This window comes from Oncorhynchus gorbuscha, linkage group LG09, assembly GCF_021184085.1.
Source record: "Oncorhynchus gorbuscha isolate QuinsamMale2020 ecotype Even-year linkage group LG09, OgorEven_v1.0, whole genome shotgun sequence".
Lineage (NCBI taxonomy): Eukaryota > Metazoa > Chordata > Actinopteri > Salmoniformes > Salmonidae > Oncorhynchus > Oncorhynchus gorbuscha.
In genome coordinates this window covers 273,484-300,203 of record NC_060181.1, presented here as the reverse complement: position 1 = coordinate 300,203, position 26,720 = coordinate 273,484, and the positions used below count along the sequence as shown (strand labels likewise).

Below are 26,720 nucleotides of genomic sequence, written 5' to 3'. Positions count from 1 at the left end.
ATACCATGGTTGTATTACTGTCTGTCTTATACCATGGTTGTATTACTGTCTGTCTTATACCATGGTTGTATTACTGTCTGTCTTATACCATGGTTGTATTACTGTCTTATACCATGGTTGTATTACTGTCTGTCTTATACCATCGTTGTATTACTGTCTGTCTTATACCATGGTTGTATTACTGTCTGTCTTATACCATGGTTGTATTACTGTCTTATACCATGGTTGTATTACTGTCTGTCTTATACCATGGTTGTATTACTGTCTGTCTTATACCATGGTTGTATTACTGTCTTATACCATGGTTGTATTACTGTCTTATACTATGGTTGTATTACTGTCTGTCTTATACCATGGTTGTATTACTGTCTGTCTTATACCATGGTTGTATTACTGTCTTATACCATGGTTGTATTACTGTCTTATACCATGGTTGTATTACTGTCTGTCTTATACCATGGTTGTATTACGGTCTTATACCATGGTTGTATTACTGTCTTATACCATGGTTGTATTACGGTCTTATACCATGGTTGTATTACTGTCTGTCTTATACCATGGTTGTATTACTGTCTGTCTTATACCATGGTTGTATTACTGTCTGTCTTATACCATGGTTTTATTACTGTCTTATACCATGGTTGTATTACTGTCTGTCTTATACCATGGTTGTGTTACTGTATGTCTTATACCATGGTTGTATTACTGTATGTCTTATACCATGGTTATATTACTGTCTTATACCATGGTTGTATTACTGTCTGTCTTATACCATGGTTGTATTACTGTCTGTCTTATACCATGGTTGTATTACTGTCAGTCTTATACCATGGTTGTATTACTGTCTGTCTTATACCATGGTTATATTACTGTCTTATACCATGGTTGTATTACTGTCTGTCTTATACCATGGTTGTATTACTGTCAGTATATATATGAATATAATAATATATGCCATTTAGCAGACGCTTTTATCCAAAGCGACTTACAGTCATGTGTGCATACATTCTACGTATGGGTGGTCCCGGGGATCGAACCCACTACCCTGGCGTTACAAGCGCCATGCTCTACCAACTGAGCTACAGGACCCAGGACTCAGTCTTATACCATGGTTGTATTACCATGGTTGTATTACTGTCTGTCTTATACCATGGTTGTATTACTGTCTTATACCATGGTTGTATTACTGTCTGTCTTATACCATGGTTGTATTACGGTCTTATACCATGGTTGTATTACGGTCTTATACCATGGTTGTATTACTGTCTTATACCATGGTTGTATTACTGTCTGTCTTATACCATGGTTGTATTACTGTCTGTCTTATACCATGGTTGTATTACTGTCTGTCTTATACCATGGTTGTATTACTGTCTGTCTTATACCATGGTTGTATTACTGTCTTATACCATGGTTGTATTACTGTCTGTCTTATACCATGGTTGTGTTACTGTATGTCTTATACCATGGTTGTATTACTGTATGTCTTATACCATGGTTGTATTACTGTCTGTCTTATACCATGGTTGTATTACTGTCTGTCTTATACCATGGTTGTATACTGTCTTATACAATGGTTGTATTCCTGTCTTTTACCATGGTTGTATTACTGTATGTCTTATACCATGGTTGTATTCCTGTCTTTTACCATGGTTGTATTACTGTATGTCTTATACCATGGTTGTATTCCTGTCTTTTACCATGGTTGTATTACTGTATGTCTTATACCATGGTTGTATTCCTGTCTTTTACCATGGTTGTATTACTGTATGTCTTATACCATGGTTGTATTCCTGTCTTTTACCATGGTTGTATTACTGTATGTCTTATACCATGGTTGTATTCCTGTCTTTTACCATGGTTGTGTTACTGTATGTCTTATACCATGGTTGTATTACTGTATGTCTTATACCATGGTTGTATTACTGTCTGTCTTATACCATGGTTGTATTACTGTCTGTCTTATACCATGGTTGTATTACTGTATGTCTTATACCATGGTTGTATTACTGTCTTATACCATGGTTATATTACTGTCTGTCTTATACCATGGTTGTATTAATGTCTGTCTTATACCATGGTTATATTACTGTCTGTCTTATACCATGGTTGTATTCCTGTCTTTTACCATGGTTGTATTACTGTACGTCTTATACCATGGTTGTATTCCTGTCTTTTACCATGGTTGTATTACTGTATGTCTTATACCATGGTTGTGTTACTGTATGTCTTATACCATGGTTGTATTACTGTCTTATACCATGGTTATATTATTGTCTGTCTTATACCATGGTTGTATTAATGTCTGTCTTATACCATGGTTATATTACTGTCTGTCTTATACCATGGTTGTATTCCTGTCTTTTACCATGGTTGTATTACTGTATGTCTTATACCATGGTTGTATTCCTGTCTTTTACCATGGTTGTATTACTGTATGTCTTATACCATGGTTGTATTCCTGTCTTTTACCATGGTTGTATTACTGTATGTCTTATACCATGGTTGTATTCCTGTCTTTTACCATGGTTGTATTACTGTATGTCTTATACCATGGTTGTATTCCTGTCTTTTACCATGGTTGTGTTACTGTATGTCTTATACCATGGTTGTATTACTGTATGTCTTATACCATGGTTGTATTACTGTCTGTCTTATACCATGGTTGTATTACTGTCTGTCTTATACCATGGTTGTATTACTGTCTTATACCATGGTTGTATTACTGTATGTCTTATACCATGGTTGTATTACTGTCTTATACCATGGTTATATTACTGTCTGTCTTATACCATGGTTGTATTAATGTCTGTCTTATACCATGGTTATATTACTGTCTGTCTTATACCATGGTTATATTACTGTCTGTCTTATACCATGGTTGTATTACTGTCTGTCTTATACCATGGTTGTATTAATGTCTGTCTTATACCATGGTTGTATTACTGTCTGTCTTATACCATGGTTATATTACTGTATTATACCATGGTTGTATTACTGTCTGTCTTATACCATGGTTGTATTACTGTCTGTCTTATACCATGGTTATATTACTGTCTTATACCATGGTTGTATTACTGTCTGTCTTATACCATGGTTGTATTACTGTCTTATACCATGGTTTTATTACTGTCTTATACTATGGTTGTATTACAGTCTGTCTTATACCATGGTTGTATTACTGTCTCTCTTATACCATGGTTGTATTACTGTCTTATACCATGGTTGTATTACTGTCTGTCTTATACCATGGCTGTATTACTGTCTGTCTTATACCATGGTTGTATTACGGTCTTATACCATGGTTGTATTACTGTCTTATACCATGGTTGTGTTACTGTCTGTCTTATACCATGGTTGTATTACTGTCTTATACCATGGTTGTATTACTGTCTTATACTATGGTTGTATTACTGTCTGTCTTATACCATGGTTGTATTACTGTCTGTCTTATACCATGGTTGTATTACTGTCTTATACCATGGTTGTATTACTGTCTGTCTTATACCATGGCTGTATTACGGTCTTATACCATGGTTGTATTACTGTCTTATACCATGGTTGTGTTACTGTCTGTCTTATACCATGGTTGTATTACGGTCTTATACCATGGTTTTATTACTGTCTTATACCATGGTTATATTACTGTCTGTCTTATACCTTGGTTGTATTACTGTCTGTCTTATACCATGGTTATATTACTGTCTGTCTTATACCATGGTTGTATTACTGTCTGTCTTATACCATGGTTGTATTACTGTCTTATACCATGGTTGTATTACTGTCTTATACCATGGTTGTATTACTGTCTGTCTTATACCATGGTTGTATTACGGTCTTATACCATGGTTGTATTACTGTCTTATACCACGGTTGTATTACTGTCTGTCTTATACCATGGTTGTATTACTGTCTGTCTTATACCATGGTTATATTACGGTCTGTCTTATACCATGGTTGTATTACTGTCTGTCTTATACCATGGTTGTATTACTGTCTTATACCATGGTTGTGTTACTGTCTGTCTTATACCATGGTTGTATTACTGTCTGTCTTATACCATGGTTGTATTACTGTCTGTCTTATACCATGGTTGTATTACGTTCTTATACCATGGTTGTATTACTGTCTTATACCATGGTTATATTACTGTCTGTCTTATACCTTGGTTGTATTACTGTCTGTCTTATACCATGGTTATATTACTGTCTGTCTTATACCATGGTTGTATTACTGTCTGTCTTATACCATGGTTGTATTACTGTCTTATACCATGGTTGTATTACTGTATGTCTTATACCATGGTTGTATTACTGTCTGTCTTATACCATGGTTGTATTACTGTCTGTCTTATACCATGGTTGTATTACTGTCTTATACCATGGTTGTATTACTGTCTTATACCATGGTTGTATTACTGTCTTATACCATGGTTGTATTACTGTATGTCTTATACCATGGTTGTATTACTGTCTTATACCATGGTTATATTACTGTATGTCTTATACCATGGTTGTATTCCTGTCTTTTACCATGGTTGTATTACTGTATGTCTTATACCATGGTTGTATTCCTGTCTTTTACCATGGTTGTATTACTGTATGTCTTATACCATGGTTGTATTCCTGTCTTTTACCATGGTTGTATTACTGTATGTCTTATACCATGGTTGTATTCCTGTCTTTTACCATGGTTGTGTTACTGTATGTCTTATACCATGGTTGTATTAATGTCTGTCTTATACCATGGTTATATTACTGTCTGTCTTATACCATGGTTATATTACTGTCTGTCTTATACCATGGTTGTATTACTGTCTGTCTTATACCATGGTTGTATTAATGTCTGTCTTATACCATGGTTGTATTACTGTCTGTCTTATACCATGGTTATATTACTGTATTATACCATGGTTGTATTACTGTCTGTCTTATACCATGGTTGTATTACTGTCTGTCTTATACCATGGTTATATTACTGTCTTATACCATGGTTGTATTACTGTCTGTCTTATACCATGGTTGTATTACTGTCTTATACCATGGTTGTATTACTGTCTTATACTATGGTTGTATTACAGTCTGTCTTATACCATGGTTGTATTACTGTCTGTCTTATACCATGGTTGTATTACTGTCTTATACCATGGTTGTATTACTGTCTGTCTTATACCATGGCTGTATTACTGTCTGTCTTATACCATGGTTGTATTACGGTCTTATACCATGGTTGTATTACTGTCTTATACCATGGTTGTGTTACTGTCTGTCTTATACCATGGTTGTATTACTGTCTTATACCATGGTTGTATTACTGTCTTATATTATGGTTGTATTACTGTCTGTCTTATACCATGGTTGTATTACTGTCTGTCTTATACCATGGTTGTATTACTGTCTTATACCATGGTTGTATTACTGTCTGTCTTATACCATGGCTGTATTACGGTCTTATACCATGGTTGTATTACTGTCTTATACCATGGTTGTGTTACTGTCTGTCTTATACCATGGTTGTATTACGGTCTTATACCATGGTTTTATTACTGTCTTATACCATGGTTATATTACTGTCTGTCTTATACCTTGGTTGTATTACTGTCTGTCTTATACCATGGTTATATTACTGTCTGTCTTATACCATGGTTGTATTACTGTCTGTCTTATACCATGGTTGTATTACTGTCTTATACCATGGTTGTATTACTGTCTTATACCATGGTTGTATTACTGTCTGTCTTATACCATGGTTGTATTACGGTCTTATACCATGGTTGTATTACTGTCTTATACCACGGTTGTATTACTGTCTGTCTTATACCATGGTTGTATTACTGTCTGTCTTATACCATGGTTATATTACGGTCTGTCTTATACCATGGTTGTATTACTGTCTGTCTTATACCATGGTTGTATTACTGTCTTATACCATGGTTGTGTTACTGTCTGTCTTATACCATGGTTGTATTACTGTCTGTCTTATACCATGGTTGTATTACTGTCTGTCTTATACCATGGTTGTATTACGTTCTTATACCATGGTTGTATTACTGTCTTATACCATGGTTATATTACTGTCTGTCTTATACCTTGGTTGTATTACTGTCTGTCTTATACCATGGTTATATTACTGTCTGTCTTATACCATGGTTGTATTACTGTCTGTCTTATACCATGGTTGTATTACTGTCTTATACCATGGTTGTATTACTGTATGTCTTATACCATGGTTGTATTACTGTCTGTCTTATACCATGGTTGTATTACTGTCTGTCTTATACCATGGTTGTATTACTGTCTTATACCATGGTTGTATTACTGTCTTATACCATGGTTGTATTACTGTCTTATACCATGGTTGTATTACTGTATGTCTTATACCATGGTTGTATTACTGTCTTATACCATGGTTATATTACTGTATGTCTTATACCATGGTTGTATTCCTGTCTTTTACCATGGTTGTATTACTGTATGTCTTATACCATGGTTGTATTCCTGTCTTTTACCATGGTTGTATTACTGTATGTCTTATACCATGGTTGTATTCCTGTCTTTTACCATGGTTGTATTACTGTATGTCTTATACCATGGTTGTATTCCTGTCTTTTACCATGGTTGTATTACTGTATGTCTTATACCATGGTTGTATTAATGTCTGTCTTATACCATGGTTATATTACTGTCTGTCTTATACCATGGTTATATTACTGTCTGTCTTATACCATGGTTGTATTACTGTCTGTCTTATACCATGGTTGTATTAATGTCTGTCTTATACCATGGTTGTATTACTGTCTGTCTTATACCATGGTTATATTACTGTATTATACCATGGTTGTATTACTGTCTGTCTTATACCATGGTTGTATTACTGTCTGTCTTATACCATGGTTATATTACTGTCTTATACCATGGTTGTATTACTGTCTGTCTTATACCATGGTTGTATTACTGTCTTATACCATGGTTGTATTACTGTCTTATACTATGGTTGTATTACAGTCTGTCTTATACCATGGTTGTATTACTGTCTGTCTTATACCATGGTTGTATTACTGTCTTATACCATGGTTGTATTACTGTCTGTCTTATACCATGGCTGTATTACTGTCTGTCTTATACCATGGTTGTATTACGGTCTTATACCATGGTTGTATTACTGTCTTATACCATGGTTGTGTTACTGTCTGTCTTATACCATGGTTGTATTACTGTCTTATACCATGGTTGTATTACTGTCTTATACTATGGTTGTATTACTGTCTGTCTTATACCATGGTTGTATTACTGTCTGTCTTATACCATGGTTGTATTACTGTCTTATACCATGGTTGTATTACTGTCTGTCTTATACCATGGCTGTATTACGGTCTTATACCATGGTTGTATTACTGTCTTATACCATGGTTGTGTTACTGTCTGTCTTATACCATGGTTGTATTACGGTCTTATACCATGGTTTTATTACTGTCTTATACCATGGTTATATTACTGTCTGTCTTATACCTTGGTTGTATTACTGTCTGTCTTATACCATGGTTATATTACTGTCTGTCTTATACCATGGTTGTATTACTGTCTGTCTTATACCATGGTTGTATTACTGTCTTATACCATGGTTGTATTACTGTCTTATACCATGGTTGTATTACTGTCTGTCTTATACCATGGTTGTATTACGGTCTTATACCATGGTTGTATTACTGTCTTATACCACGGTTGTATTACTGTCTGTCTTATACCATGGTTGTATTACTGTCTGTCTTATACCATGGTTATATTACGGTCTGTCTTATACCATGGTTGTATTACTGTCTGTCTTATACCATGGTTGTATTACTGTCTTATACCATGGTTGTGTTACTGTCTGTCTTATACCATGGTTGTATTACTGTCTGTCTTATACCATGGTTGTATTACTGTCTGTCTTATACCATGGTTGTATTACGTTCTTATACCATGGTTGTATTACTGTCTTATACCATGGTTATATTACTGTCTGTCTTATACCTTGGTTGTATTACTGTCTGTCTTATACCATGGTTATATTACTGTCTGTCTTATACCATGGTTGTATTACTGTCTGTCTTATACCATGGTTGTATTACTGTCTTATACCATGGTTGTATTACTGTCTTATACCATGGTTGTATTACTGTCTGTCTTATACCATGGTTGTATTACTGTCTGTCTTATACCATGGTTATATTACTGTCTGTCTTATACCTTGGTTGTATTACTGTCTGTCTTATACCATGGTTATATTACTGTCTGTCTTATACCTTGGTTGTATTACTGTCTGTCTTATACCATGGTTATATTACTGTCTGTCTTATACCATGGTTGTATTACTGTCTGTCTTATACCATGGTTGTATTACGGTCTTATACCATGGTTGTATTACTGTCTTATACAGTCCTTCTGTAGCTCAGTTGGTAGAGCATGGCGCTTGTAACGCCAGGGTAGTGGGTTCAATCCCCGGGACCACCCATACGTAGAATGTATGCACACATGACTGTAAGTCGCTTTGGATAAAAGCGTCTGCTAAATGGCATATATTATTATTATATTATTATTATTATTATTATTATATTATTATTATATTATTATTATATTATATTATTATTATTATTATTATATATATATATATTATTATTATATTATTATTATTATATTATTATTATTATTATTATACCATGGTTGTATTACTGTCTGTCTTATACCATGGTTGTATTACTGTCTTATACCATGGTTATATTACTGTCTGTCTTATACCTTGGTTGTATTACTGTCTGTCTTATACCATGGTTATATTACTGTCTGTCTTATACCATGGTTGTATTACTGTCTGTCTTATACCATGGTTGTATTACTGTCTTATACCATGGTTGTATTACTGTCTTATACCATGGTTGTATTACTGTCTGTCTTATACCATGGTTGTATTACGGTCTTATACCATGGTTGTATTACTGTCTTATACCATGGTTGTATTACTGTCTGTCTTATACCATGGTTGTATTACTGTCTGTCTTATACCATGGTTGTATTACGTTCTTATACCATGGTTGTATTACTGTCTTATACCATGGTTATATTACTGTCTGTCTTATACCTTGGTTGTATTACTGTCTGTCTTATACCATGGTTATATTAATGTCTGTCTTATACCATGGTTGTATTACTGTCTGTCTTATACCATGGTTGTATTACTGTCTTATACCATGGTTGTATTACTGTCTTATACCATGGTTGTATTACTGTCTGTCTTATACCATGGTTGTATTACGGTCTTATACCATGGTTGTATTACTGTCTTATACCATGGTTGTATTACTGTCTGTCTTATACCATGGTTGTATTACTGTCTTATACCATGGTTGTGTTACTGTCTGTCTTATACCATGGTTGTATTACGGTCTTATACCATGGTTGTATTACTGTCTTATACCATGGTTATATTACTGTCTGTCTTATACCTTGGTTGTATTACTGTCTGTCTTATACCATGGTTGTATTACTGTCTGTCTTATACCATGGTTGTATTACTGTCTGTCTTATACCATGGTTGTATTACTGTCTGTCTTATACCATGGTTGTATTACTGTCTGTCTTATACCATGGTTGTATTCCTGTCTTTTACCATGGTTGTATTACTGTCTGTCTTATACCATGGTTGTATTACTGTCTGTCTTATACCATGGTTGTATTACTGTCTTAAACCATGGTTGTATTACTGTCTGTCTTATACCATGGTTGTATTACTGTATGTCTTATACCATGGTTGTATTACTGTCTGTCTTATACCATGGTTGTATTACTGTCTGTCTTATACCATGGTTGTATTACTGTCTGTCTTATACCATGGTTGTATTACTGTCTGTCTTATACCATGGTTGTATTCCTGTCTTTTACCATGGTTGTATTACTGTCTGTCTTATACCATGGTTGTATTACTGTCTGTCTTATACCATGGTTGTATTACTGTCTTAAACCATGGTTGTATTACTGTCTGTCTTATACCATGGTTGTATTACTGTCTGTCTTATACCATAATTGTATTACTGTCTTATACCATGGTTGTATTACTGTCTTATACCACGGTTGTATTACTGTCTTATACCATGGTTGTATTACTGTCTTATACCATGGTTATATTACTGTCTGTCTTATACCATGGTTGTATTACTGTCGTATACCATGGTTGTATTCCTGTCTTTTACCATGGTTGTATTACTGTCTGTCTTATACCATGGTTGTATTACTGTCTTATACCATGGTTGTGTTACTGTCTGTCTTATACCATGGTTGTGTTACTGTCTGTCTTATACCATGGTTGTATTACTGTCTGTCTTATACCATGGTTGTGTTACTGTCTGTCTTATACCATGGTTGTATTACTGTCTGTCTTATACCATGGTTGTGTTACTGTCTGTCTTATACCATGGTTGTATTACTGTCTGTCTTATACCATGGTTGTATTACTGTATGTCTTATACCATGGTTGTATTACTGTCTTATACCATGGTTGTATTACTGTCTGTCTTATACCATGGTTGTATTACGGTCTTATACCATGGTTGTATTACTGTCTTATACCATGGTTGTATTACTGTCTGTCTTATACCATGGTTGTATTACTGTCTGTCTTATACCATGGTTGTATTACGTTCTTATACCATGGTTGTATTACTGTCTTATACCATGGTTATATTACTGTCTGTCTTATACCTTGGTTGTATTACTGTCTGTCTTATACCATGGTTATATTACTGTCTGTCTTATACCATGGTTGTATTACTGTCTGTCTTATACCATGGTTGTATTACTGTCTTATACCATGGTTGTATTACTGTCTTATACCATGGTTGTATTACTGTCTGTCTTATACCATGGTTGTATTACGGTCTTATACCATGGTTGTATTACTGTCTTATACCATGGTTGTATTACTGTCTGTCTTATACCATGGTTGTATTACTGTCTTATACCATGGTTGTGTTACTGTCTGTCTTATACCATGGTTGTATTACGGTCTTATACCATGGTTGTATTACTGTCTTATACCATGGTTATATTACTGTCTGTCTTATACCTTGGTTGTATTACTGTCTGTCTTATACCATGGTTGTATTACTGTCTGTCTTATACCATGGTTGTATTACTGTCTGTCTTATACCATGGTTGTATTACTGTCTGTCTTATACCATGGTTGTATTCCTGTCTTTTACCATGGTTGTATTACTGTCTGTCTTATACCATGGTTGTATTACTGTCTGTCTTATACCATGGTTGTATTACTGTCTTAAACCATGGTTGTATTACTGTCTGTCTTATACCATGGTTGTATTACTGTATGTCTTATACCATGGTTGTATTACTGTCTGTCTTATACCATGGTTGTATTACTGTCTGTCTTATACCATGGTTGTATTACTGTCTGTCTTATACCATGGTTGTATTACTGTCTGTCTTATACCATGGTTGTATTACTGTCTTAAACCATGGTTGTATTACTGTCTGTCTTATACCATGGTTGTATTACTGTATGTCTTATACCATGGTTGTATTACTGTCTGTCTTATACCATGGTTGTATTACTGTCTGTCTTATACCATGGTTGTATTACTGTCTGTCTTATACCATGGTTGTATTACTGTCTGTCTTATACCATGGTTGTATTCCTGTCTTTTACCATGGTTGTATTACTGTCTGTCTTATACCATGGTTGTATTACTGTCTTAAACCATGGTTGTATTACTGTCTGTCTTATACCATGGTTGTATTACTGTCTGTCTTATACCATGATTGTATTACTGTCTTATACCATGGTTGTATTACTGTCTTATACCACGGTTGTATTACTGTCTTATACCATGGTTGTATTACTGTCTTATACCATGGTTATATTACTGTCTGTCTTATACCATGGTTGTATTACTGTCGTATACCATGGTTGTATTCCTGTCTTTTACCATGGTTGTATTACTGTCTGTCTTATACCATGGTTGTATTACTGTCTTATACCATGGTTGTGTTACTGTCTGTCTTATACCATGGTTGTGTTACTGTCTGTCTTATACCATGGTTGTATTACTGTCTGTCTTATACCATGGTTGTGTTACTGTCTGTCTTATACCATGGTTGTATTACTGTCTGTCTTATACCATGGTTGTGTTACTGTCTGTCTTATACCATGGTTGTATTACTGTCTGTCTTATACCATGGTTGTATTACTGTATGTCTTATACCATGGTTGTATTACTGTCTTATACCATGGTTGTATTACTGTCTGTCTTATACCATGGTTGTATTACTGTCTGTCTTATACCATGGTTGTATTACTGTCTGTCTTATACCATGGTTGTATTACTGTCTGTCTTATACCATGGTTGTATTCCTGTCTTTTACCATGGTTGTATTACTGTCTTATACCATGGTTGTGTTACTGTCTGTCTTACACCATGGTTGTATTGCTGTCTTATACCATGGTTGCATTACTGTCTGTCTTATACCATGGTTGTATTACTGTCTGTCTTATACCATGGTTGTATTACTGTCTTATACCATGGTTGTATTACTGTCTTATACCATGGTTGTATTCCTGTCTTATACCATGGTTGTGTTACTGTCTGTCTTATACCATGGTTGTAGTACTGTCTGTCTTATACCACGGTTATATTACTGTCTGTATTATACCATGGTTGTATTACTGTCTGTCTTATACCATGGTTGAATTACTGTCTGTCTTATACCATGGTTGTATTACTGTCTGTCTTATACCATGGTTGTATTACTGTCTTATACCATGGTTGTGTTACTGTCTGTCTTATATCATGGTTGTAGTACTGTCTGTCTTATACCACGGTTATATTACTGTCTGTATTATACCATGGTTGTATTACTGTCTGTCTTATACCATGGTTGAATTACTGTCTGTCTTATACCATGGTTGTATTACTGTCTTATACCATGGTTGTGTTACTGTCTGTCTTATACCACGGTTATATTACTGTCTGTCTTATACCATGGTTGTATTACTGTCTGTCTTATACCATGGTTATATTACTGTCTTATACCATGGTTGTGTTACTGTCTGTCTTATACCATGGTTGTATTACTGTCTGTCTTATACCATGGTTGTATTACTGTCTTTCTTATACCATGGTTATATTACTGTCTTATACCATGGTTGTATTACTGTCTTATACCATGGTTGTATTACTGTCTGTCTTATACCATGGTTGTATTACTCTCTGTCTTATACCATGGTTGTATTACTGTCTGTCTTATACCATGGTTGTATTACTCTCTGTCTTATACCATGGTTGTATTACTGTCTGTCTTATACCATGGTTGTATTACTCTCTGTCTTATACTATGGTTGTATTACTGTCTTATACCATGGTTATATTACTGTCTTATACCACGGTTGTATCACTGTCTTATACCACGGTTGTATTAATGTCTGTCTTATACCATGGTTGTATTACTGCCTGTCTTATACCATGGTTGTATTACTGTCTTATACTATGGTTGTATTACTGTCTTATACCATGGTTATATTATTGTCTTATACCATGGTTGTATTACTGTCTTATACCATGGTTGTATTACTGTCTGTCTTATACCATGGTTGTATTACTGTCTTATACCATGGTTGTATTACTGTCTTATACCATGGTTGTATTACTGTCTTATACCATGGTTGTATTACTGTCTGTCTTATACCATGGCTGTATTACTGTCTGTCTTATACCATGGTTGTATTACTGTCTTATACCATGGTTATATTACTGTCTTATACCACGGTTGTATTAATGTCTGTCTTATACCATGGTTGTATTACTGCCTGTCTTATACCATGGTTGTATTACTGTCTTATACTATGGTTGTATTACTGTCTTATACCATGGTTGTATTACTGTCTGTCTTATACCATGGTTGTATTACTGTCTGTCTTATACCATGGTTGTAGTACTGTCTTATACCATGGTTGTATTACTGTCTGTCTTATACCATGGTTGTATTACTGCCTGTCTTATACCATGGTTGTATTACTGTCTTATACTATGGTTGTATTACTGTCTTATACCATGGTTGTATTACTGTCTTATACCATGGTTGTATTACTGTCTTATACCATGGTTGTATTACTGTCTTATACCATGGTTGTATTACTGTCTTATACTATGGTTGTATTACTGTCTTATACCATGGTTATATTACTGTCTTATACCACGGTTGTATTAATGTCTGTCTTATACCATGGTTGTATTACTGCCTGTCTTATACCATGGTTGTATTACTGTCTTATACTATGGTTGTATTAATGTCTGTCTTATACCATGGTTGTATTACTGCCTGTCTTATACCATGGTTATATTACTGTCTGTCTTATACCATGGTTATATTACTGTCTGTCTTATACCATGGTTATATTACTGTCTTATACCATGGTTGTATTACTGTCTGTCTTATACCATTGTTGTATTACTGTCTGTCTTATACCATGGTTGTATTACTGTCTTATACCATGTTTGCATTACTGTCGCATACCAACGCTGTGTTACTGCCCTAAACCATAATCTTAATGGATATTGTATCCTTCCTTCTAGTGACAAAAGCAAAAGGAGAACGAAAACGGTGAAGAAGTCCCTGGAGCCTAAATGGAACCAGACGTTCATGTACATGCCTGTCCACTGGAGGGAGTTTAGAGAGCGCATGCTGGAGATCACTCTGTGGGACCAGGCCAGGGTCAGAGAGGAGGAGAGTGAATTCATGGGAGGGGTAAGATACATTACACAATGACTTAATATTACATAACACAACACAACATAATACAACACAGTGTCACGCCCTGACCTGAGACATCTCTGTTTTCTTTATATTTTGGTTAGGTCAGGGTGTGACTAGGGTGGGTATGCTATTTTCGTATTGTCTAGGGTTTAGTAGGTCTAGGATTTTTTGTAATCCTATGTTTGCCTGATATTGTTCCCAATCAGAGACAGCTATATATATTGTTGTCTCTGATTGGGGTTCATATTTAAGTAGCCATTGCCCTTTGGTGTTTTTGGGATCTTGTCTATGTGAAGTTGCCTGTCAGCACTCGTTTGTATAGCTTCACATTTCGCTTTGCTATTTTGTTAGTTTGTTCAGTGTTCATTCTTTAAATAAATAAGAATGTACGCATACCACAATGCGCCTTGGTCCGATCTCTATAATGAACGTGACACACAGCATAATACAACACAGCATAATAACACAGCACAATATAACATAGCACAATATAACACAACATAACACACCAAAATAAACACAACATAATATAACACAACATAATATTACACAACACAGCATAATACAACACAGCATAATAACACAGCACAATATAACACAGCACAATATAACACAGCACAATATAACACAACATAATATAACACAACATAATACAACACAGCATAATAACACAACATAATAACACAACATAATAACACAGCATAATAACACAGCATAATAACACAACATAATAACACAACATAATAACACAGCATAATAACACAACATAATAACACAGCATAATAACACAACATAATAACACAACATAATAACACAGCATAATAACACAACATAATAACACAGCATAATAACACAGCATAATAACACAACATAATATAACACAGCACAATATAACACAACATAATAACACAGCACAATATAACACAGCACAATATAACACAACATAATATAACACAACACATCATAATATAAAATAATAAACACAACATAATATTACACAACATAATACAACACAGCATAATAACACAACATAATAACACAACATAATAACACAGCATAATAACACAGCATAATAACACAGCATAATAACACAGCATAATAACACAGCATAATAACACAACATAATAACACAACATAATAACACAGCATAATAACACAGTATAATAACACAGCATAATAACACAACATAATAACACAGCATAATAACACAGCATAATAACACAGCATAATAACACAACATAATACAACACAGCATAATAACACAGCATAATAACACAGCATAATAACACAGCATAATATAACACAGCACAATATAACAAATAAATCAAATAAAATTGTATTTGTCACATACACATGGTTAGCAGATGTTAATGTGAGTGTAGCGAAATGCTTGTGCTTCTAGTTCCGACAATGCAGTGATAACCAACAAGTAATCTAACTAACAATTCCAAAACTACTGTCTTATACACAGTGTAAGGGGATAAAGAATATGTACATAAGGATATATGAATGAGTGATGGTACAGAGCAGCATACAGTAGATGGTATCGAGTACAGTATATACATATGAGATGAGTATGTAGACAAAGTAAACAAAGTGGCATAGTTAAAGTGGCTAGTGATACATGTATTACATAAGGATGCAGTTTAACACAACATAATATAACACAACATAACACACCAAAATAAACACAACATAATATAACACAACATAATATTACACAACATAATATTACACAACACAGCATAATACAACACAGCATAATAACACAGCACAATATAACACAGCACAATATAACACAACATAATATAATATAACACAACATAATATAACACAGCATAATATAACACAGCATAATAACACAGCACAATATAACACAGCATAATAACACAGCACAATATAACACAGCACAATATAACACAACATAATATAATATAACACAGCATAATACAACACAGCATAATACAACACAGCATAATAACACAGCACAATATAACACAGCACAATATAACACAACATCATATAATATAACACAACATAATATAACACAGCATAATATAACACAACATAATATAACACAACATAATATAATATAATATAACACAACATAATATAATATAACACAACATAATATAACACAGCACAATATAACAAAACAAAATATAACACAACATAATAATATAACACAACATAATACAACACAGCATAATATAACACAGCACAGCATAATATAATACAACACAGCATAATATAACACAACACAGCATAATATAACACAACACAGCATAATATAACACAACACAGCATAATATAACACAACATAATATAACACAACACAGCATAATATAACACAACATAATATAACACAACATAATATGAAACAGCATAATACAACACAGCATAATATAACACAACATAATATAACACAACATAATATGAAACAGCATAATACAACACAGCATAATATAACACAACATAATATAACATAATATAACACGACATAATACAACACAGCATAATACAACACAGCATAATATACAATACAACACAACATAATATAACACAGCATAATTTAATACAGCATAATATAACAGCTCAATATAACACGGCATAATATAACACGACATAATATAACACAACATAATATAACACAGCATAATATAACACAGCACAATATAACACGATATAATATAACACAACACAACATAATGTAACACAATATAATAAACACAACATAATATCACACAACACATATAATATAACACAAGATAATATAACACAGCATAATATAATACAGCATAATATAACATAACACAGCATAATATAATATAACACAACATAATATAACACAGCATAATATAACACAGCATAATATAACATAACACAACATAATATAACACAGCACAATATAACACAACATAATATAACATAATATAACACAACATAATATAACACAGCACAATATAACACAACAAAATATAACACAACATAATAATATAACACAACACACCATAATAAACACAACATAATATAACACAACACAGCATAATACAACACAACATAATATAACACAACACAGCATAATATAACACAACACAGCATAATATAACACAACACAACACAACATAATAAAACACAACATAAAATTACGTAACACAACATAACATAATATAATGTAACACAACATAATATAACAAAACATAACACAATACAACACATAGATAGACATATCAGAGATAGCATGTCCTGATGTAAATTAACGTCACTAAATATAATGAAACATAATGCAACATAACATAAAATAGCATAATGTAAAACAACATAACTTAAAGTAATATAACATAACATAATGTAGCATAATATAATATAACATAACATAACAGCAATTAACATAACATAAAAGAAAATAACATAATGTAACATAATATAGCATAATGTAAAACAACATAACTTAAAGTAATATAACATAATATAATATAACATAACATCATGTGAAATAACATAATGTAATGTAACATAACGTAATGTAACATAACATGTCACATAACGTATAGCGTAACACAACAGAATGTTACATATCATAATGTAACACAGCATAACATAAAATAATGCAACATAACATAATGTAAAATAACATATACGGAAAAACATAACATAACATGATGTAGCAGAACTTACATTACATAATATAACATTTACATTTACATTTAAGTCATTTAGCAGACGCTCTTATCCAGAGCGACTTACAAATTGGTGCATGCACCTTATGACATCCAGTGGGACAGTCACTTAACAATAGTGCATCTAAAACTTAGGGGGGGGGTGGGGTGAGAGGGATTACTTATCCTATCCTAGGTATTCCTTAAAGAGGTGGGGTTTCAGGTGTCTCCGGAAGGTGGTGATTGACTCCGCTGTCCTGGCGTCGTGAGGGAGTTTGTTCCACCATTGGGGGGGCCAGGGCAGCGAACAGTTTTGACTGGGCTGAGCGGGAGCTGTACTTCCTCAGTGGTAGGGAGGCGAGCAGGCCAGAGGTGGATGAACGCAGTGCCCTTGTTTGGGTGTAGGGCCTGATCAGAGCCTGGAGGTACTGAGGTGCCGTTCCCCTCACAGCTCCGTAGGCAAGCACCATGGTCTTGTAGCGGATGCGAGCTTCAACTGGAAGCCAGTGGAGAGAGCGGAGGAGCGGGGTGACGTGAGAGAACTTGGGAAGGTTGAACACCAGACGGGCTGCGGCGTTCTGGATGAGTTGAAGGGGTTTAATGGCACAGGCAGGGAGCCCAGCCAACAGCGAGTTGCAGTAATCCAGACGGGAGATGACAAGTGCCTGGATGAGGACCTGCGCCGCTTCCTGTGTGATGCAGGGTCGTACTCTGCGGATGTTGTAGAGCATGAACCTACAGGAACGGGCCACCGCCTTGATGTTGGTTGAGAACGACAGGGTGTTGTCCAGGATCACGCCAAGGTTCTTGGCGCTCTGGGAGGAGGACACAATGGAGTTGTCAACCGTGATGGCGAGATCATGGAACGGGCAGTCCTTCCCCGGGAGGAAGAGCAGCTCCGTCTTGCCGAGGTTCAGCTTGAGGTGGTGATCCGTCATCCACACTGATATGTCTGCCAGACATGCAGAGATGCGATTCGCCACCTGGTCATCAGAAGGGGGAAAGGAGAAGATTAATTGTGTGTCGTCTGCATAGCAATGATAAGAGAGACCATGTGAGGTTATGACAGAGCCAAGTGACTTGGTGTATAGCGAGAATAGGAGAGGGCCAAGAACAGAGCCCTGGGGGACACCAGTGGTGAGAGCGCGTGGTGAGGAGACAGATTCTCGCCACGCCACCTGGTAGGAGCGACCTGTCAGGTAGGACGCAATCCAAGCGTGGGCCGTGCCGGAGATGCCCAACTCGGAGAGGGTGGAGAGGAGGATCTGATGGTTCACAGTATCGAAGGCAGCCGATAGATCTAGAAGGATGAGAGCAGAGGAGAGAGAGTTAGCTTTAGCAGTGCGGAGCGCCTCCGTGATACAGAGGAGAGCAGTCTCAGTTGAATGACTAGTCTTGAAACCTGACTGATTTGGATCAAGAAGGTCATTCAGAGAGAGATAGCGGGAGAGCTGGCCAAGGACGGCACGTTCAAGAGTTTTGGAGAGAAAAGAAAGAAGGGATACTGGTCTGTAATTGTTGACATCGGAGGGATCGAGTGTAGGTTTTTTCAGAAGGGGTGCAACTCTCGCTCTCTTGAAGACGGAAGGGACGTAGCCAGCGGTCAGGGATGAGTTGATGAGCGAGGTGAGGTAAGGGAGAAGGTCTCCGGAAATGGTCTGGAGAAGAGAGGAGGGGATAGGGTCAAGCGGGCAGGTTGTTGGGCGGCCGGCCGGCACAAGACGCGAGATTTCATCTGGAGAGAGAGGGGAGAAAGAGGTCAGAGCACAGGGTAGGGCAGTGTGAGCAGAACCAGCGGTGTCGTTTGACTTAGCAAACGAGGATCGGATGTCGTCGACCTTCTTTTCAAAATGGTTGACGAAGTCATCTGCAGAGAGGGAGGAGGGGGGGAGGGGGCGGAGGATTCAGGAGGGAGGAGAAGGTGGCAAAGAGCTTCCTAGGGTTAGAGGCAGATGCTTGGAATTTAGCGTGGTAGAAAGTGGCTTTAGCAGCAGAGACAGAGGAGGAAAATGTAGAGAGGAGGGAGTGAAAGGATGCCAGGTCCGCAGGGAGGCGAGTTTTCCTCCATTTCCGCTCGGCTGCCCGGAGCCCTGTTCTGTGAGCTCGCAATGAGTCATCGAGCCACGGAGCGGGAGGGGAGGACCGAGCCGGCCTGGAGGATAGGGGACATAGAGAGTCAAGGGATGCAGAGAGGGAGGAGAGGAGGGTTGAGGAGGCAGAATCAGGAGATAGGTGGGAGAAGGTTTGAGCGGAGGGAAGAGATGATAGGATGGAAGAGGAGAGAGTAGCGGGGGAGAGAGAGCGAAGGTTGGGACGGCGCGATACCATCCGAGTAGGGGCAGTGTGGGAGGTGTTGGATGAGAGCGAGAGGGAAAAGGATACAAGGCAGTGGTCGGAGACTTGGAGGGGAGTTGCAATGAGGTTAGTGGAAGAACAGCATCTAGTAAAGATGAGGTCGAGCGTATTGCCTGCCTTGTGAGTAGGGGGAAGGTGAGAGGGTGAGGTCAAAAGAGGAGAGGAGTGGAAAGAAGGAGGTAGAGAGGAAAGAGTCAAAGGTAGACGTGGGGAGGTTAAAGTCGCCCAGAACTGTGAGAGGTGAGCCGTCCTCAGGAAAGGAGCTTATCAAGGCATCAAGCTCATTGATGAACTCTCCGAGGGAACCTGGAGGGCGATAAATGATAAGGATGTTAAGCTTGAAAGGGCTAGTAACTGTGACAGCATGGAATTCAAAGGAGGCGATAGACAGATGGGTAAGGGGAGAAAGAGAGAATGACCACTTGGGAGAGATGAGGATCCCGGTGCCACCACCCCGCTGACCAGACGCTCTCGGGGTGTGCGAGAACACGTGGGCGGACGAAGAGAGAGCAGTAGGAGTAGCAGTGTTGTCTGTGGTGATCCATGTTTCCGTCAGTGCCAAGAAGTCGAGGGACTGGAGGGAGGCATAGGCTGAGATGAACTCTGCCTTGTTGACCGCAGATTGGCAGTTCCAGAGGCTACCGGAGACCTGGAACTCCACGTGGGTCGTGCGCGCTGGGACCACCAGAGTAGGATGGCCGCGGCCACGCGGTGAGGAGCGTTTGTATGGTCTGTGCAGAGAGGAGAGAACAGGGATAAACAGACACATAGTTGACAGGCTACAGAAGAGGCTACGCTAATGCAAAGGAGATTGGAATGACAAGTGGACTACACGTCTCGAATGTTCAGAAAGTTAAGCTACGTAGCAAGAATCATATTGACTAAGATGATTAAAATGATACAGTACTGCTGAAGTAGGCCAGCTGGCAGTGGGTGCGTTGTTGACACTACACTAATCAAGTCGTTCCGTTGAGTGTAATAGTTTCTGCAGTGTTGCTATTCGGGGGCTAGCAGGCTAGCTAGCAGTGTTGTTTACGTTACGTTGCGTTAAAAGAACGACAATAGATGGCTAGCGAACCTAGAAAATCGCTCTAGACTACACAATTATCTTTGATACAAAGACGGCTATGTAGCTAGCTAAGTAGCTAGCTACGATCAAACAAATCAAACCGTTGTACTGTAATGAAATTAAGTGAAAATGTGATACTACCTGTGAATGCGACCGGGTAGTTGAGTTCTATACAGAAGACGTTGGCTAGCGTTGGCTAGCTAGCAGAGTCACCTACGTTAAGGACGACAAATAGCTGGCTAGCTAACCTCGGTAAATTAAGATAATCACTCTAAGACTACACACTCTAAACCTAAACAACACAATTATCTTGGATACGATGATATAACATAACATTAAATAATGTAACTTTACATAATTCTACATAACGTAATATTACGTTATTTAACGTAACATAAAGTAACATAACATAGTGTAACATACCATACCATAACTTAACTTAACATAATATAAAATTATATAACAAAACTCAATGTAAAAACATAACGTAACATAACATAACATAATTACTTAAAATAACAATGTCCCATAACGTAATATAATGAAACATAAAGTAAAATAACATAGCATAACATAACACAACACAACATAATGTCCAATAAAGTAACATAATATAAGATAATGTAATATAAACTAACATAACATAATATAATATAACATAAGATAATGTAACCTAACATACTATAACATAATTTAACTGAACATGACATAATATATGATAATATAACTAAATGTTACATAACGTAACATAACTGTAATGGCGTTCGTCTGTTGAAGGAAGAGAGTCGGACCGAAATGCAGCGTGTTGGTTACTCATGACTTTAATAAATGAAGAGCGTAACATGAAATAACTCATAAATACAAAACAACAAACAGAACGTGAAACTTATTACAGCCTATCTGGTGAACACTACACAAAGACAGGAACAATCACCCACGAAATACAAAGCGAAACTAAGGCTGCCTAAATACGGTTCCCAATCAGAGACAACGAGAATCACCTGACTCTGATTGAGAATCGCCTCAGGCAGCCAAGCCTATACAACACCCCTAAACAGCCGCGATCCCAAATACTACAAACCCAAATACGAAAAACATATAAACCCATGTCACACCCTGGCCTACCCAAACATAGAACAAAAACACAAAATACAATGACAATAACATTATGTAACATAACATAATGTAAAATAACACAATGTAATATAACATAATTTAACTAAACATAATGTAGCATAATATATCGTAACAATGTAACCAAACTTAACATAATATATTGTAACATAATATTACATAAGTTAACATAAGTTAACATAAAATAATATGATGTCAATTAACAAAATGTAATGGACTACTAACTGGAAGGCTGCAAGTTCAAACCCCCGAGCTGACAAGGTACAAATCTGTCCTTCTGCCCCTGAACAGGCAGTTAACCCACTGTTCCTAGGCCATCATTGAAAGTAAGAATTTGTTCTTAATTAACTGACTTCCCTAGTTAAATAAAGTTTAAAAAAATAATGTAACATATATTACATAACATCATATAATTTAACATAACAATGTAATATAACATAATCTGACATAACACAACAGAACTAATACATCGTCCGATCACGATTCAAGTATCTACACTAGGATGTACAGAATGTTCTCACTTTTACAAATGATACAGAGATAGTCTTTGTAGATTTAGACTTTGGGTTAGATGTGTATTTGGAATTTTATTTCTCTCCTACAATTTTATAATTATAACTCATTATCTTCAATCTTTGGCTGAAGAGAGCATCAGCCCAACGTTTCTGTTTGGATCACATGTTTTACAGGGTCTGTTATCTCTTCTGCTAAGTCACTGAACACATGTATTGTGTTGTCAGATCCTCATAAACCTGGAGACAGCCTTGATGGATGACACAGCCCACTGGTACAAGTTGCAAACCCACGATGTATCCTTCTTGGCAATGCCCAACCCCTCACCCTACACACAGAGGAAACTGCTGTCGGGAGAGAGCCCCACTAGAAGGTTACAGAGTAGGTCTCCACCAGCACCAGCAACACACACCTAACTATGTCTCCACTATCACCACACACCTAACTATGTCTCCACTATCACCACACACCTAACTATGTCTCCACTATCACCACACACCTAACTATGTCTCCACTATCACCACACCCCTAACTATGTCTCCACTATCACCACACACCTAACTATGTCTCCACTATCACCACACACCTAACTATGTCTCCACAATCACCACACACCTAACTATGTCTCCACTATCACCACACCCCTAACTATGTCTCCACTATCACCACACACCTAACTATGTCTCCACTATCACCACACACCTAACTATGTCTCCACAATCACCACACACCTAACTATGTCTCCACTATCACCACACACCTAACTATGTCTCCACTATCACCACACACCTAACTATGTCTCCACTATCACCACACACCTAACTATGTCTCCACTATCACCACACACGTAACTATGTCTCCACTATCACCACACACCTAACTATGTCTCCACTATCACCACACACCTAACCATGTCTCCACTATCACTACACACCTAACCATGTCCCTCCCCAGCACCACACCTAACCATGTCCCCACCAGCACCACACCTAACCATGTCTCCACTATCACCACACACCTCTAACCATGTCTCCACTATCACCACACACCAAACCATGTCCCCACCAGCACCATACCTAACCATGTCTCAACCAGCACCTGCTCCACACACCTAACCATGTCTCCACTATCACCACACACCTTTTTATTTATTTTATTTTATTTCACCTTTATTTAACCAGGTAGGCAAGTTGAGAACAAGTTCTCATTTACAATTGCGACCTGGCCAAGATAAAGCAAAGCAGTTCGACAGATACAACGACACAGAGTTACACATGGAGTAAAACAAACATACAGTCAATAATACAGTATAAACAAGTCTATATACAATGTGAGCAAATGAGGTGAGAAGGGAGGTAAAGGCAAAAAAGGCCATGGTGGCAAAGTAAATACAATATAACAAGTAAAACACTGGAATGGTAGTTTTGCAATGGAAGAATGTGCAAAGTAGACATACAAATAATGGGGTGCAAAGGAGCAAAATAAATAAATAAATGAAATACAGTTGGGAAAGAGGTAGTTGTTTGGGCTAAATTATAGGTGGGCTATGTACAGGTGCAGTAATCTGTAAGATGCTCTGACAGTTGTTGCTTAAAGCTAGTGAGGGAGATAAGTGTTTCCAGTTTCAGAGATTTTTGCAGTTCGTTCCAGTCACTGGCAGCAGAGAACTGGAAGGAGAGGCGGCCAAAGAAAGAATTGGTTTTGGGGGTGACCAGAGAGATATACCTGCTGGAGCGTGTGCTACAGGTGGGAGATGCTATGGTGACCAGCGAGCTGAGATAAGGGGGGACTTTACCTAGCAGGGTCTTGTAGATGACATGGAGCCAGTGGGTTTGGCGACGAGTATGAAGCGAGGGCCAGCCAACGAGAGCGTACAGGTCGCAATGGTGGGTAGTATATGGGGCTTTGGTGACAAAACGGATTGCACTGTGATAGACTGCATCCAACTTGTTGAGTAGGGTATTGGAGGCTATTTTGTAAATGACATCGCCAAAGTCGAGGATTGGTAGGATGGTCAGTTTTACAAGGGTATGTTTGGCAGCATGAGTGAAGGATGCTTTGTTGCGAAATAGGAAGCCAATTCTAGATTTAACTTTGGATTGGAGATGTTTGATATGGGTCTGGAAGGAGAGTTTACAGTCTAACCAGACACCTAAGTATTTGTAGTTGTCCACGTATTCTAAGTCAGAGCCGTCCAGAGTAGTGATGTTGGACAGGCGGGTAGGTGCAGGTAGCGATCGGTTGACCATGTCTCCACCAGCACCACACCTAACCATGTCTCCACTATCACCACACACCTAACCATGTCCCCACCAGCACCACACCTAACCATGTCTCCACTATCACCACACACCTAACCATGTCCCCACCAGCACCACACCTAACCATGTCTCCACTATCACCACACACCAAACCATGTCCCCACCAGGACCATACCTAACCATGTCTCCACCAGCACCTGCACCACACACCTAACCATGTCTCAACCAGCACCACACCTAACCATATCTATCACCACACACCAAACCATGTCCCCACCAGCACCATACCTAACCATGTCTCCACCAGCACCTGCACCACATACCTAACCATGTCCCCACCAGCACCACACCTAACCATATCTATCACCACACACCAAACCATGTCCCCACCAGCACCATACCTAACCATGTCTCAACCAGCACCTGCACCACACACCTAACCATGTCCCCACCAGCACCACACCTAACCATGTCTCTATCACCACACACCTAGCAATTTCTTCACCAGGACCATACCTAACCATGTCCCCACCAGCACCACACCTAACCATGTCTCTATCACCACACACCTAGCCATTTCTTCACCAGGACCATACCTAACCATGTCCCCACCAGCACCACACCTAACCATGTCTCTATCACCACACACCTAGCCATTTCTTCACCATAATCATAAACCTAACCATATCTCTCCCAGCACAACACACGTAACAATCTCCCCCAGACACCACACCCATAACCTTGTCTCCATGGTTATGTGTTGCTTCCCCCACCTCCCCAAGAGATAGTCCTACTGATTGGCCTCTGAGCTCTGGTCACCTCCTCTACATCCCCAAGAGATAGTCCTCCTGATTGGCCTCTGAGCTCTGGTCACCTCCTCTACATCCCCAAGAGATAGTCCTCCTGATTGGCCTCTGAGCTCTGGTCA

At 37.5% G+C, this 26,720-nt stretch overlaps 1 protein-coding gene across 1 annotated transcript in view; it reads left to right on the top strand.

Annotated features, from left to right (window-relative positions):
* The window catches only part of LOC124043065 (regulating synaptic membrane exocytosis protein 2), a 121,728-nt gene that overhangs the window by 69,900 nt on the left and 25,108 nt on the right, over positions 1 to 26,720 (top strand). The window contains exons 9-10 of the mRNA XM_046361237.1: positions 14,621 to 14,792; positions 23,759 to 23,912. Of these exons, the coding sequence (XP_046217193.1) occupies positions 14,621 to 14,792; positions 23,759 to 23,912 (326 nt within the window). The remainder of the gene's footprint in view (positions 1 to 14,620; positions 14,793 to 23,758; positions 23,913 to 26,720) is intronic.